Source organism: Camellia sinensis, chromosome 13 (genome assembly GCF_055761805.1).
Source record: "Camellia sinensis isolate YWXY chromosome 13, ASM5576180v1, whole genome shotgun sequence".
Lineage (NCBI taxonomy): Eukaryota > Viridiplantae > Streptophyta > Magnoliopsida > Ericales > Theaceae > Camellia > Camellia sinensis.
This window is the reverse complement of record NC_138973.1, coordinates 8,870,885-8,887,147: the sequence shown is the minus strand read 5'-3', so window position 1 is coordinate 8,887,147 and position 16,263 is coordinate 8,870,885. Positions and strand designations below refer to the sequence as shown.

General features: G+C 35.4%; 1 protein-coding gene across 1 annotated transcript; it reads left to right on the top strand.

The window, feature by feature from the left end:
* Positions 1–12,140: 12,140 nt before the first annotated feature.
* LOC114295316 (uncharacterized) lies at positions 12,141–15,875 on the top strand. Its single transcript, XM_028239544.2, has 3 exons — positions 12,141–12,849; positions 13,646–14,602; positions 15,605–15,875. The coding sequence occupies exons 1-2, from the start codon at positions 12,392–12,394 to the stop codon at positions 14,577–14,579; spliced, it is 1,392 nt and encodes a 463-aa protein (XP_028095345.2). The 5' UTR covers positions 12,141–12,391; the 3' UTR covers positions 14,580–14,602; positions 15,605–15,875.
* The last annotated feature ends 388 nt before the right edge of the window (positions 15,876–16,263 follow it).

The following is a 16,263-nucleotide window of genomic DNA, read 5'->3' as shown; positions in this document are numbered from 1 at the left end:
TTTCCTGAGGGGAGGGAGAGGTCCCGTAGACCATCTCTCAGTGTCCGTGGGCTACATTTGGTGGCCGTAGGCCATTTTGCCCATTTCGGAGTCCGGTTTCCGGTTTTTCGGGACCGTTGGCCGTGTGTCCCGGTTCGGGACCGCTTAACCATCTCCATTTGCTCTGATTTTTGGCATACATCTTATTTTCTCCCTTTTGAGGGACACTAGGGTCTGAGAAACCCACTTCGTGGCCGAATGCCACTTTCGGTGCTTAACAGCCCATTTTCGGGACCCCGAACTGCGCGTTTTGGCCCCCGAACATTCGTTTTGCAACGGTTTTTGTTCATTTTTGGCAGGTACCTCTGTTTTATCACCGGGAAGGCCGTAGAAGGGTGGGAGGCCAGTAATTGTTGCAGCAGCCAGTTATATATCCTCCGACGCCCTCCGATGCCCGTTTTTCACACTTCCGGGCTAATGTTGAACACCTTGGGGCCACTTTCTTGAACTTTGAACCACATACTTGTGATGTACACACAGGGGAGGACCCTAAAAGTTGGTGGCCGGCCACTAATGTTGCTTGACCCTTTTGAACCCCTCTTTCCGGGCTAATGTTGAACACCTTGGGGCCACTTTCTTGAACTTTGAACCACATACTTGTGATGTACACACATGGGAGGACCCTAAAAGTTAGTGGCCGGCCACTAATGTTGCTTGACCCTTTTGAACCCCTCCTTCCGAGCCAATGTTGAACACCCTTGAGCCACTTTCTTGGACTTTTAACCACAGGGTTGTGATGTACACACATGGGAGGACACCATTATGTGGTGGCCGGCCACTAAACCAACTTGACCCTTTTGACCCCTAGCCGGCCGGCTAGGGGATGTGGCCGGCCGGCCACCTGAAACAAAAATACCTGGCCGGCCATGATCCTCACACTGTTCACTTTACAGCTGCATAGCTTTATCCCCCAGAAAATATCTCAATCCGGGGGATATTTTGTGGGGGAAAGCTTGTCTCCTTTTTCCCCCACCTTTACTCCCTCTTTTTGCTCCATATAACCAGCCTCCAACACTTGAAGAAGGGGTTAGAAAAATTGTCTTCAAGTCTTGCATCCAAATCTCCCTCTATCTCTCTCATTTTCTCAAAAACACCCAAGTTTCACCTCATTTTCTTCATCACCACCAAGCTCTACCACCACCACTCCAATCCAGCAGTAAGGGGAGGAATTCCAGCAGCTAAGAGGCAACAAATTTGGTCCAAGAAGCAACAAAAGTATTGATCTTCAAGGGTGAGTCCATTTTCCCTCTTTTCTAGTTCATTTTTGCACCATTCCTCTAGCCATCATGCTTATTGTTTTGAGCTCCGAAAAAAATTGAAAAGGTCATTTTTTTGAGCTCATTTTCATGTCTCATTAAGGGCTCAACCCTGTTTGAGCCCTCCATCTTGCACTTGCTTCAATACCCTCTTTGTATGTCAATATTTTGCATGCTTTTTCTAGCCTACGTGTGATCTATTTTGGAGTTTCTCATGAACTGATATTAGGCTTATTTTGAGCCCCTCTTCAACATTGAAGAAGGGCTCATCTTTGTTTGGGACCTCCATGTACCACTTGTCTTTATACCCATCTTTGGTCCCCTAGTCTTGTATGACTTGGCAGCCTATCTTGGTTCCATTTTTGGTCATTTTATAGAGCTAGAAAAGTTCTTATTTTGGCCCATTATTCATGTTTCATTAAGGGCCTTTCATGTTTTGAGGCATATTTTATACACTTCATGTTATATCTCTCTTTTAATCCCCATTTTTGCATGCTTTGGAAGCCTATCATGCTTCTGTTCTTGGTCTTTTTACAGGCCTAGAAATAGCCTTATTTTGGCCTATTCTTCATGTTTCATTAAGGATCTTTGGCTGTTTGATGAATATTTTGCATACTTTGTGTTATAGCCACTTTTGAGCCTCATTTTGCATTGCATTTCTAGCATGTTTGTATACTGTTTTGGAGTTTTTACAGTTCTGTGAATATGCTTATTTTTTGTCCCTCTTCAATGTTGTATAAGGGAATTTTTCATTTTGGGCTTTTCATATACCACTTGCCTCTTTGGCCACCTTTTGGCCCTTTTTCTTGCATGGGAGTGCAGCCATACTTGTGTTTGTTTTTGGGGTTTTTATAGTTCTTGAAAACATCATATTTTGGGACCCTCTTCAACTTTGTTGAAGGGCCCTAACCTGTTTGAGGACAGCAGCTGTGAGTTGCTTCTTAATCCCATGTTTAGGGTCATTTCTTGCATGCTAGTTTTTCACTGTTTTTGCTTGCTATTTGGCCATGTTTTGAACTGGAAAAATGCTTATCTTGGGATTGCCTTGCTTCTGTATTTTCATTGCATGTCCATATTGTGCATGTTTGGTATGGCTATAGGCCATTTCGGGTGCCAAAATTCATATTTCGGGACTATTCCATGCATCGGGTGTACTTTCGCCTCGTTTCGGGGCTGTTTTCCCCCACATTTCATTGCTGAAAATCCATTAGCATGCTTGCATATGTCATTTCCATGCCATTGCATTGCATATGCCATTGCCTCGATTTGCGTGCCCGCGTGCACGCATTTCGAGGCACTTCATTTTCATCCATCGGCCTCTTATGTGAGTGTGGCTGAGGCTCTCTCATGTTAGTATAAGTCCATGTTGCATTCTATATGTCATTTCCATGCCATTGCATTGCATATGCCATTGCCTCGATTTGCGTGCCTGCGTGCACGCATTTCGAGGCACTTCATTTTCATCCATCGGCCTCTTATGTGAGTGTGGCTGAGGCTCTCTCATGTTAGTATAAGTCCATGTTGCATTCTATATGTCATTTTCATGCCATTGCATTGCATATACCATTACCTCGATTTGCGTGCCCGCGTGCACGCATTTTGAGGCACTTCATTTTCATCCATCGGCCTCTTATGTGAGTGTGGCTGAGGCTCTCTCATGTTAGTATAAGTCCATGTTGCATTCTATATGCCATTTTAGCCATATTGCATTGCGTATGCCATTGTCTCGGTTTGCGTGCCCGTATGCACGCATTTCGAGGCACTCCATTTTATTCATCGGCCTCTTATGTGAGTGTGGCTGAGTCTCTCTCATGTTAGTGTAAGCCCATATCATATTTCCATGTCATTTGCATTGCGTATGTTATTTTCTCGGTTTGCGTGCCCGTGTGCACGCATTTCGAGACATCTCATTTTCACAGCGTAGTGCATACCAGGTTGTATCTTAGATCGCATTCATGCATTTCCTCAGTTTACGTGCCCGTGTGCACGCATTTCGAGGCATGTCATTCCATAGCATTGTGTATGTTAGGATTGTATCTTAGTTGCATTCATGCATATCATGCATATTGCATCATGTTCGGGATAGGAGTTAGCCCGGGCACGGGAAACGAGATGCGTTTCGTACTCCGAGTGACGGAATGTGTCTCCATCCCCAGTCACCGACACTCCGGATTACCCATGATGGAGTTAGGTTCTTGTTGTGTTTACACGTGCATTCATTCTATATTGAGTTGCACATTTCGACTCCTCTGCCATCGTGCATCGATATGCGTGATTGGTGGCACGAGGATCGAGGCATGCATATATCTGTGAAAATACATTGCTATGCCCCTTTCCTGCTCTCTGTTGCAGCAAATGAAGAATCAGCGAACTTCCGGAGTTTGGCGCGCTTTCCAAGAAAAATCACAAAACAGAGGCTAATCGGGGCATCCCAGTGGATTTCCGCGCAAGGCAGCCCAGACATGCATCATTCATCAGAAGCAAGGCAGTCCCTGGCTTGCACGCCAGTTTTACAGCTTTCTTAGTTAATTTGATTAATTAATTAGGAATTTGTATATTACTGGGACTGTAATATTTGGACTGTAATATTCTTTTATTCGGGACCGTATATTTATTCGGACCCTCTGCGCGAGGGCATAACTGTAATAAGTGTGCGTGTGTATGTTGTATGTCTTCCAACCCCACGTCTTTCTCCCTTTTATTTAACCGCTTTTGATGGTTAGATTAGGGCATGTTTAAATTAGCATACAGTATGATAGCATGTTTGCATTCATTCATCTATTTTGCATGCACCGGGCTCGGCGCATCATACTAACTGCATTTGTATTTCAATTCCAAATTGAATACATGATAGTTGTAGCACCTCATATGCCATGTTTAGAATAGCCGAGCCTGCTATAATTGCATTTTGCATGTGTTGCATTAGGCATTTCGGTATACTTAGGATTCATGCATGATTTCTAATGAGTTTCTGTTTTGGCTTGGAGTACTCGGTAAGCTTTATGCTTTAGCATCCTTGCATGCGTGTGAGTGACTGCCATGAATAGCATGCTTACCATGAGGCTATGTGCTTATATGATATAACTGTCTGAATGCCTGTGGGTGAAGGTTAAGTTACTTGAATTGGAATAAATCATCAACTATTTGTTTTAAGCCCACTAGATAGTGGCAAAACCATCTTTTCTAAGCCCACCCGAGGGTGGCAAAATCTGCATTTTTAGCCTACTTGCGAGTAGCAAACCATCTTTCAAAAATAAACATGAAATGTTTTGTTCCAATTCAGGCGATCCAGTCTATACTTGTATGCTGTGCGCATCACATAGTAACCTAGGCTAATAACCGGAATAAGAACACATAATGTTTTCAAAAATTGATATCATGGTTAATAGAGGCCGATCTTTGATCGGGCGAGCGGGGTGCTCACGAAGTGACCTTCCCCAATCGTACCCAAGTTCCCGAGCCGAGGCAACTTTGGTGATGACGGACGTGGCCTTTGGCACCGAGTCAGGGTTTCCTAAATTTCCCAAAATAAAATATTTAGGTGGCGACTCTGTATCTAGCAAAGCAGTCCATGTTTGGCACTTCTTTCAAAAATCTGTTTTCTCAAAACGATTTGCCGGATTTGGACTCTTTGGTTCAGATTTAGAACCGTGACTACGAAATCGAGTCCGAACTGTAGCGAGGTCCCCCGCGGGCTTGTTACAGATGGTTTCTTCATTAACAACATTTAGTTGCAAATATTGCATAGAATTTATAGAATTTGGCATCATTTCTTTAATTTATTTAAGTTAATCCAATATAAGAATATTATTTGTAGAATATCAATATGTAGTCAAGAGGAACATTAATCATTTCCCTCAGTGGGATTTGTTACACTTTTTCAAGAATATTATTATTTGGCACCCTGTTGCTCTCACGTCATCCTAACAACCCCCAATCATGGATAGACGATAAGGAAACAAATAAAAATACACCCAAATAGTGATCAATAAACATGTTCAGACCACACCCTCCAAACACAAGGGCAAAGCATATTAGCACGATTTACTGATTCAAACTCTAACAGAGAGACCAAAAGAACATAAGCATATAACAATCACAACCATATAGTGGCACTTTCCAATTCAATAACAAATAGAGAGAGCAAAGTTGTTTTCCACATTGAAAGAAAAAATGAGAAAAGGGTTCATCAATCCTAAATTTCAAAGAATAGTTGCTCATTGCTCATCAATTCATCCTGAAGTTCAATTTTAAAACAGCTATACTCATGCATCTTGATCTCAATTCATAATTGGACTAGCATAACTGTGCCTTTAAAACAGATTCTAGGCTGCACCTTCATGTAACATGAAGCTCAGTTCCGGTAGGCAGATTGAAGAGTTATCAAGTTCTTAATGCTCAATTGCACCGATGGCTAAGTAATTGAATTCTTAAATAACCGAAAGGCTACAAATCTAAAAACTCACTAGGACCAAATGGTTTGATGTACTAAATTTTTTTTTAAAATTCAATGACTTGTGGACTTTTGATTTATGGTTACATATCTACATTAGTCAGTGGTCTAAAGGGATCATAATCAAATATCTAGTGAGGTGTAGCAGGGAAAATCTCCACCTCTTGTTTCACTACGAAAATTCCCAAATTTGCAACTATATTCACACAACTAGTAGCAACTAGCAAACTTTCAAAAATGATATGCAAAAATTCAATCTTTCCAATATAAAGCAAACTATTCCAACCTATCAAAATCCAATAAAATGGCATAAAGAAACGTATTGCATTTAGAAATCTACAAAGGCAAAACCAACATCTAGGAACTACATTAAAAATTGAAACAATCAGAATTTCAGAACTGCAAAAGATTGTATTCAAGCTACTAACAAATCTAATTCCCGTATTAACATATCAAACAAAAAAATGAGACTATCAATGAATGAAAATGATCACAGAAATGATTAATATAGCTAATCTACCAACATAAAACCCTAATTCGGATAGATTTGGAGCTCAATCTGTGTTAAAACAAAAAAAATTGAGATCCAAAAACCCGAGAACGAAACAAACCCAAATCTGAAACAATCGATCAATCACCACAATTCAGAATTGAAGCAAACCCAGATCTAAAAGAGAGAAGAAGATATCAAACTTGATCGAATTGGAGCTAAAAAGGCACCCAAGTCCAAATCTGTTAATGTTTTCGGGTAAAAAGAGAGGAGCGAAAATTGCGAAGAGCTCCTAAAATCGAATCAAACAGTATTTTTGTTGTTCAAATAATGGCAATGTGAGAGAGAAAAGGGTTTGGGAGGGCTTGGTGTTTCTCTCTCTAAAATTCCAGAGAGATAAGAGGCGTTTGGGAGGGATTGGAATAACCAATCCAAATCCAACCAAGTATCTCAATGTAAAAGAGAACCTATTTTTAATATAGAGGAATAGAGAAAAGGAGAGAGACCGAGATCGATAGAGATAGAGAGATCGAGATTAACAGGCATCGATAGACCGAGATTAACAGGCATTGATAGACCGAGATCGACAGGCATTGACAGAAAGAGATCGACAGAGAGATCAACAAAGAGATATCGACAGAGAGAAAGAGACCGAGATTGACAGAGAGAGACCAAGATCGACAAAGAGGGAGAGAGACCGAGAGCGACAGAGAGAGAGAGAGAAAAAAATTGTGATTTGCTGCAATGGCGGTGGTGATTTGCGGTAGTAGCGGTGGCGATAGCGTTGGCGGTATGCGACGGTGACAACCGACAGTAGTGAGCAACGGTGGCCAGTGACGATGGGGTAGTGAACGTTTGTGTTTGTGTGACTGTTCTCTGTGTGTGTGAGAGAGAACAGAAAAGAGAGTGTTTGTATGAAACTGAGAAGAGGGACGCGGGCGATAATAAAAGTTTTTAACCTTTAGCGACTAAACTATTATTTGTCGACAAGTATTAATCAATAAGGACTAACCTTTTGTAGCCAAAAGTATAATTTGGCTACTAATTTTTTTTGTCGTCCGCAAAAATTGAATATACACTAAATTTTTTGAGTCACCAAAAGTTTATATTTGTCGACAAAAGTATTTGGTCAGCAAAGTTCCTTTTGTTGGCAAATAATTGTATACGATGACTAAAATAAGAATTAGGAGCCTAAAATCTACTTACGCCAACTAAAATTTTTTTAGTCGCCTATTTACATCGTATTTAGCGACTAAATTCGTTTTTTATTCGCCAATAAATAATATATCGACTAAAATAATATAGTAGCTAAACTTTGAACCAAAGCCAACTAATAAATTTTTTAGTCACCAAAAATATAGCTTACACCTTTTGGTGAAAACTTATGCCATTTTATGAAAAATACTTACATCTTTTGTGAAAATTTACGTCTCTTTGTAAAATCACTTACTCTCTTTGTGAAAATTTGTGCCTTTTTGTGAAAACTTATGCCTCTTTATAAAAATGCTTACACCCTTTGTGAATACTTACGCCTTTTTGTGAAAACTTATGCCTCTTTATAAAAATGCTTACGCCTTTTTGTGAAAAATTCTTACATCTTTTGTAAAAACTTACACTTTTTGTGAAAACTTCTTACACTTTTTGTGAAAAAACTTACACCTTTTCTGAAAACTTACACTTTTTATGAAATACTCTCATTATGAAAATTTACACCTTTTGAGAAAACATTCACCTTTTTGTGAAATTACTTACACCTTTTGTGAAAAAACTTACACCTTTTGTGAAATTACTTACACCTTTTGTAAAAAAATTTACACATTTTTTCTGAAAACTTACACCTTTTGTGAAATACTCTTTTTGTGAAAATTTACACTTTTTGTTAAAACTTACACCTTTTGTGAAAAAACTTACACCTTTTTTGAAAACTTACATCTTTTCTGAAAATTTACAACTATTGTGAAATACTCTTTTTTTGAAAATTTACACCTTTGTGAAAAAACTTACACCATTTCTAAAAACTTACACCTTTTGTGAAATATTCTCGTTATGAAAATTTACACATTTTGTTAAAAATTACATCTTTTGGAAAAATCTTACGCATTTTCTGAAAACTTACACATTTTGTGAAAATTTACACATTTCGTGAAAACTTACACTTTTTGTGAAAAAACTTACATATTTTCTCAAAACTTACATCTTTTGTGAAATACTCTTTTTGTGAAAATTTACACGTTTTGTGAAAACTTACACCGTTTCTGAAAAAACTTACACCTTTTCTGAAAACTTACACCTTTTGTGAAATACTCTTTTTTGTGAGATTTTACACATTTTGTTAAAAGTTACACCTTTTGTGAAAACTTACACCTTTTTCTGAAAAAACTTATACATTGTCTGAAAACTTAAACCTTTTGTGAAATACTCTTTTTATGAAAATTTATACCTTTTGTGAAAACTTACACCGTTTCTGAAAAAACATACACATTTTTTAAAAATTTACACCTTTTGTAAAACACATTTTTTGTGAAAATTTACACATTTTGTGAAAAAACTTATATTTTTTCTGAAAACTTACACTTTTGTGAAATACTCTTTTTGTGAAAATTTACACATTTTGTTAAAATTTACACCTTTTGTGAAATTTTACACACTTTGTTAAAATTTACACCTTTTGTGAAAATTTACACATTTTGTGAAAACTTACAACTTTCCTGAAAACTTACACATTTTGTGAAAAAAAAACTTATACCTTTTCTGAAAAAACTTACACCTTTTGTAAAACACTCTCTCTGTGAAAATTACACATTTTGTTAAAACTTACACCTTTCGTAAAAACTTACACCTATTGTGAAAACTTACACCTTTTGTGTAAAAATTTACACCCTTTCTGAAAACTTACACCTTTTGTAAAATAACCTTTTTCACAAAAGGCGTAAGTGATTTCACAAAAAAGTATAAGTTTTCACAAAATGTGTAAGTTTTCACAAAAAATTGTAAGTTTTAACAAAAGGTGTAAGTTTTCACAAAGATGGTATTTCACAAAAAGTGTAAGTTCTTTCACAAAAGTTGTAAGTGATTTCACAAAAATGCATAAGTTTTTACAAAATGTATAAATTTGGACAAAAAGAGTATTTCACAAAAGGTGTAAGTTTTCAGAAAAAGTGAAAGATTTTTCAGAAAATGTGTAAGTTTTCACAAAATGTGTAAATTTTCACAAAAAGAGTATTTCACAAAAGGTGTAAGTTTTCACAAAAGGTATAAGTTTTAACAAAATGTGTAAATTTTCAAAAAGAGAATATTTCACAAAAGGTGTAAGTTTTCGCAAAAGGTGTAAGTTTTTTCAAAAAAAATTTAAGTTTTCACAAAAAATGTAAGTTTTAACAAAATGTGTAAATTTTCACGAAAATAGTATTTCACAAAAGTTGTAAGTTTTCAGAAAATGTGCAAGTTTTTTTTAACAAAAGGTATAAGTTTTAACAAAATGTGTAAATTTTCAAAAGTAGAATATTTCACAAAAGATGTAAATTTTCACAAAGGGTGTAAGTTTTTTTGCAAAAGATGTAAGTTTTTTCACAAAAGCTGTAAGTTTTTACAAAAAGTGTAAATTTTAACAAAATGTGTAAATTTTCACAAAAAGAGTATTTCACAAAAGGTGTAAGTTTTTCAAAAATGTGTAAGTTTTTTCACAAAAAGTGTAAGTTTTAACAAAATGTGTAAATTTTCAAAAAGAGAATATTTCACAAAAGGTATAAGTTTTCACAAATGATGTATAAGTTTTCACAAAGGATGCAAGTTTTTTCAAAAAAAGTGTAAGTTTTTTCACAAAATGTGTAAGTTTTCACGAATGATGTAAGTTTTCACAAAAAAGTGTAAGTTTTAACAAAATGTGTATATTTTCACAAAAAGAGTATTTCACAAAAGGTGTAAGTTTTTTCATAAAAGATATAAGTTTTCACAAAAGGTGTAAGTTTTAATAAAATGTGTAAATTTTCAAAAAGAGAATATTTCACAAAAAATATAAGTTTTCACAAATGGTGTAAGTTTTTTCAGAAAATGTGTAAGTTTTTTCACAAAATGTGTAAATTTTTACAAAAAGAGTTGTGGGGACATAATTTTTTAATGACAACACGTGGCTGATGTGTCACCAAAGTGCCAGTCGAGGTGCCACGTGTCCTAATCATGACGCCAAGATCATCTCGGCTAGGCTGCGAAGAACCGGAATCCAGGATAAGTGGATAAGGGACAAAAGTCCTAGAATGAGAGAGGACTTCAGTTTGGGTAAAGATAAGACTTTTAGAGAGTTTATCCAATCCTACTAGGAGTCCAAGATTAGCAGTAATCCTAAGTCCATTGAAGCTAGGTTTCAATTGGGACTAGGTTTGTGTTGGCTATAAAAGAGAGGCACCCTCATGGGTCTAAGGTATGCTTTTTATGCTCTGAATAGTGAGTTAAGCACTTTTGCTATCTTTGAGAGATAACTGACTTGATCGTCAAAGTACCCAGGGTGGACGAACCACCGCCGGAATCTCTTCTTTTTGTGACAGGTCGTTCGGGCTTAATTTATTCTGCCAGTGTTCTCCAGCTGAGTGCTTGATTGGCAGTGTGGTCGGAAATTGACACACACAAAAGTATTTCACAAAAGGTGTAAGTTTTCAAAAAATGTGTAAGTTTTTTCCTAAAATGTGTAAATTTTCACAAAAGATGTAAGTTTTCAAAAAATGTGTAAGTTTTTTCACAAAATATGTAAATTTTCACAAAGAGAGTGTTTCATAAAATGTGTAAGTTTTCACAAAAGTGTAAGTTTTTTCACAAAATGTATAAGTAATTTCACAAAAAGTTGTAAGTTTTATTTACGCCTTTTATGTAAATTTACGTTTTTTGTGAAAACTTACGCCTTTTTGTGAAAATGTGTTATTTTATTGTAAAAAATTATTATTTTATTCATTTTACTTGTAAGGTGACCCATTTAGCAGGTCGCCAATGGGTAAGTTTGAACAAAATTTGGTATAACTAATAACACAAATGGGTATAAGGTAAAACATAAAAGGTGTAAGTGCCTTGCATGTGGTATGCAAGGCACGCCTAGATCTTATTTACAACATGACTTTAAAATATTACAAACAACTTAAGAAATAAAAATATTACAAACAACTTAAGAATTGTTTAAATAATTGTTTATAATTAATTTTACTATTATACCAGAACAAATTTGCAAAACTAAAAAATTATAACTTAAGGTTCGTTTCAGCAGAATTTTTTTAATCTGATTTTTTGACTAATTTAACCTAGCTAAATTAGCTTTATTTAGGAAGAATTTTTTAAATTTTTTATTTTTAAAAAAAAATAAAATAATTATGTTTTAAAATGTGACATTTTATTTTATTGACTTATTTAACTTCTTTTTTTTTTGTACTTTTTTAGTCCCAACTAAAAGCCGACCCATTTACTAATTTTTTGACATTTTACGAAAAGATGTGTAATAAAATATTATAGTAAAATCAAAATAACCATTTTATCCTTGTTGACTTTTTGACTTTTCGGCAGTTGAATTTAAATAGCAAGATAATAATTTAACTCTTTAACTTCCCCCACAAGCTTTCACAAATAATATGAATTTTTTTATTTTTTTAATAATTTTTTGACTTTTTAATTTTTGTAGGTTATTCCAAATGAAACTGTATATATTTTTACACGATTCAATTTGGTTTCAAATTATACAATTTTGTTTGAGAAGAATTTTTTTAGTTTAACCGTTTAGTTGTTTTAGTTAAAAATTTTCGATTAAAAAACTTTTGACCTTTTTATAATTTTATAATAAAAAAATTAAGATAATTATAAATTTTCAATCTGTTTTATTTTTTAATCGATTAAATTAATTCAAAAGATATGACGATTTGTAACTTTTATCCATTTTCATGGTCAGCACTGCCAACAACAGATCCACTGTATGCCTCTTCTCTAGGAAGCTCTCTCTCTGTCTCTCTCTCTCTCTCTCTATTAAAGTAGAGTAGCAGTGTGAGTGAGCGAGTAGTGGTTTCTACTTTTTCTCTTTTTTCTAGAAAGGTTGCGTGTGAAGTTTTGTACTGTAATTATTATGCATGTGCTGGTGGTGGCTGCAGAGTGATTCCATTCGGATAGGAGAGAGAACGGACTACGATGGCGAAGTGCCACCGGAACGATGCTGGATCGGTGGACCTGGACGCCGCCGGGAACTACCGCCTGTGGACAGCTTTTTCTGGCGCTTCATTCCGGAAGATGATCATCGACTCCATGCGGTGCGGTGCGGCGAGCCTGAAGAGATCGGAATGCGGATCCGAATCGAAGAAGAAGAAGAAGAAGGGGGGATCGGAGAAATTGTTGGAGTTGATGAGGAGGTCGGAGAAGGTGGAGGCGTTGGAGGAGTTGAAGATGGCGGTGAAGAGATTGCAATGCGATGATGTTTTGTGGGGAGCGATTGATGTCAGGAGGCTGACGAAGGAGAATTCGGAGGCCAGAATTGATCTCGCATTGCTCGGAGCAATTTCGCCTCTCGTGGTTTTGCTTGATTCGGAGGATGTTGATGCTCAGATTGCTTCTCTCTATGCTCTTCTCAATCTCGGAATCGGCAATGACAAGTGAGTTTTTGTCATTTGCATGTCGTTTTCTAGTTCAATTCTGTTTGGATGCTAAGAAAGTGAAGGAAAATGAAAAAATAAAAATAAATAAATCAATCCATTCTACGGTTCCGAGTGGCATTGCTGCTGATCATGAAGAAGAAAATATTTTAATTTTAATAAATTGATATTGATTTTTATTTATTTTGCTGCAATTAAACAAAATTTTGGTGGTGTTTGGGAAGTAAGTTCTCAAATTTTTTTCTCATTTTTTTCGCTAAAAGATAAAAGTTTTGCAAAATTAAAAAAAACACATTCAAACAAAATATCACATTCAACCCCATAATCATTTCATTTTTTCTCTCATAAACATCACATCCAACCACATAAAAACCCAACTATCTTCCCAAACACCAAAAATTTTTTATCTCATAAAAACCTACCTCTAATAAAATCTACATAAAAACTCACTTCCCAAACACCATCTTTGTATTTCAGCTAATTATGATTTATTTCCATTTTTAATTCATATTTTTGGGATAGAACGTTTTTAACGTAGAAATTTTTTATTATATATCCAAATATATATATATATATATATATATATTAATTATTGATTTATATTATTGTGAAAATTATTAAATAGAATTCGAACAGTTGATGGCAAGTCATTTTCTGCATATTTGTTGTGAAAGTTTATTTTTTGTTGGGCTATTGACTTTTCATTTCCTTATAATTAAATTATGCTTGTTGGCATCATTTCTAGTTTCTATCAATATAATGCCCAATAATCAATGAATTCTCAAACCTTTTGCAGAAACAAAGCTGATATTGTTAAAGCAGGTGCTATTCACAAGATGCTAAATCTAATTGAATCACCAAATGGGTCTCCCAACCCAGCTGTTGCAGAAGCAATAGTTGCAAATTTTCTAGGCTTAAGTGCGCTAGATTTGAATAAACCGGTTATTGGTTCTTCAGGTGCAATCCCATTTTTGGTGAAAATCTTAAAAGATTCGGATAAAACAAGTAGTACTCAAGCCAAGCAAGACTCTCTACGAGCGCTTTACAACCTTTCAATCTCACCTTTGAATATATCGTTGATTTTAGAAACTGATTTGGTACCATTTCTCTTGAGTTCACTAGAGGAGATGGACTCAAGTGAGAGAATCCTCTCGATTGTATGCAATGTTGTTTCGACACCAGAAGGTCGAAAGGCAGTCAGCATTGTGCCAGATGTGATTACAATTCTAGTTGATGTGTTGAATTGGACTGACTCATTGGGGTGTCAAGAGAAGGCAACGTACATTTTGATGGTTATGGCACACAAATCATATGGAGATAGACAAGCCATGATTGAGGCTGGAATTGTTTCATCGCTGCTTGAGTTGACGCTTTTGGGTAGTACATTAGCACAAAAAAGGGCTTCAAGGATTTTGGAGTGTTTGACAGTAGATAAGGGAAAGCAAGTGTCGGAAAACTTTGGAAGTGGCATAGGTCCTTCTGTGTCCACTCCTATGTGTGGATCTTCTTCGTCTTCTGCAGACCCGAATTTCCAATTGAAGGAGTGTTCAGATGAGGGAGAAATGATGATGGGAGAAGAGAGAAAAGCTGTGAAGCAATTAGTCCAACAGAGCTTGCAGAACAACATGAGGAGGATTGTGAAAAGGGCCAATTTGCCTCAAGAATTTGTTCCATCCAATCATTTGAAGGCGCTCACTTCTATTTCAACTTCTAAGAGCTTACCATTTTGAGAAAAGATTGCTCAAATTCAAAAGTTCGTCTTCTCTTCACCACCCTAAGCCTCGTGTTCATTGTGGCTTGTTGTAGTGTTATAGAACCAGTACATTTGTTTGTGAAAATTTCTTTATCATTCAAATGGTTTGAAAATTTTAGGCCTTGTTAGGTAGCTTTCAAAATTTTCGTTTTTGTTTTTTGTCTTTGTTTTCATAAGCACCCTAAAATAGTGGTGTTCTCAAAAATTCTCTCCCAAAAACATTTTTGAAACAAGTTTTTCACATGGACTTTCATTTTTTTTCATGAACAGAAGAAAAAAAAAAAAAAAAAAAAAAACAATAGCAAACACAACTTCATCTTTTTAATGGTATCCTTTTGGGGTTACTTAGCCTCCGTTTGGGAAGTGGGTTGGCTTTTTGGCTTTTTGGCTTTTTTGGCTATTTTAGCCTGGGCTTAAAAGCTTGGTTTGGGAAGGGCTTTTTGGCTTTTTTGAGTTTTTTTGTGAGAGAAGAATGTAATGATTATAGGTTGGATGTGATGTTTTGTTTGTTATGGCTAAAATAGCCTATTTTGTCTTTTGTGGCTAAAATAGCCAAAAAAGCCCAAGAACCAACTTGCCAAACAGAGGCTTAGATGTTGAGTGGTTCAGATGTTTCTTCTGTTAAACATGGATATAATACTCTCTATGAAAAAGCCCACTAGCATCCAGACCCTGTTAACCTGTTCTGAGGATTGTTCCAATTTCATTGGTGTCATAAGCGATTTTTAGATTATCTGAGGGCTGCTTTCGTCCTAGAATTGGTGTAAGGTGTTCCCTTTAATTGTGGGGGGTTCACTTTTAACCGGTTAGTACATTTTTGTCCATTCATTATAACTTTATACTCTTGTGCACAACAACAGGGTAGGGACCCTACACCATTCATTGCAATTACTTCCGCTTTTGTTGAATAGTTGAGCAAGAGTGTTTATCAACCTCTGTTTATCTTAATATTTTGTTGGTTTTGGCCTGTTTACTGAACAATTTCTAATTGCCTAATCACAGACTAGGGAGAAGATGCAGGGAGAGATTTAGCAAACACGGTTCGGATAAGGAAGAATCTCTAATAAAAATTCATCAGCCATTGTCATCCGACAAGGTGTATGTATATATTCATTATATATTAAAAGATATGATATGATATAATGTTCATGGTGAGGAGTTGTTTTGGCCTAGTGAATTTTTAGTTCTGTGTCCTGTGGTTTAAATTGTTCTGTAACTAAAGTTTTCTGTTTTGTGGTAAATATTAATATTCAGTGTGTTTGATTTGAGTTTTGTAGATTAAGTTTTTTAAAAATTGAGTTTTTTAGTTTTCGTATTCTTTTGTTTTTAATATTTTTTAAATTTTAAACATTTTTTAAACTTTTTTAGATGCACCTTAGTTAGATATATCTAAAAAGTAAAAATTTTGTGAAAAAATATTTTAAAAAATTAATAAATACATAAAAATACAAAAAAAATGTACTGAATTTTTGTATTTTTTTTTATATTTTTGGTATTTAGTGAATTTTTAAAAGATTTTTTTTATATAATTTTTTTACTCTTTAGGTGTATTTATGTTAGATGTATCTAAAAATTAAAAAAATTGTTTAAAGTATTAAAAAAATTCAGTAAAAACAAAAAAACACGGAAAATAAGAATGTAGAATTTTTTGAAAAGTATTT

Coding starts and splice junctions, on each gene's coding strand:
- LOC114295316 (XM_028239544.2), top strand. CDS start 12,392: ATGGCGAAGTGCCACCGGAACGATGCTGGATCGGTGGACCTGGACGCC. Junction 12,850..13,645: donor CTCGGAATCGGCAATGACAA/GTGAGTTTTTGT, acceptor AACCTTTTGCAG/AAACAAAGCTGATATTGTTA.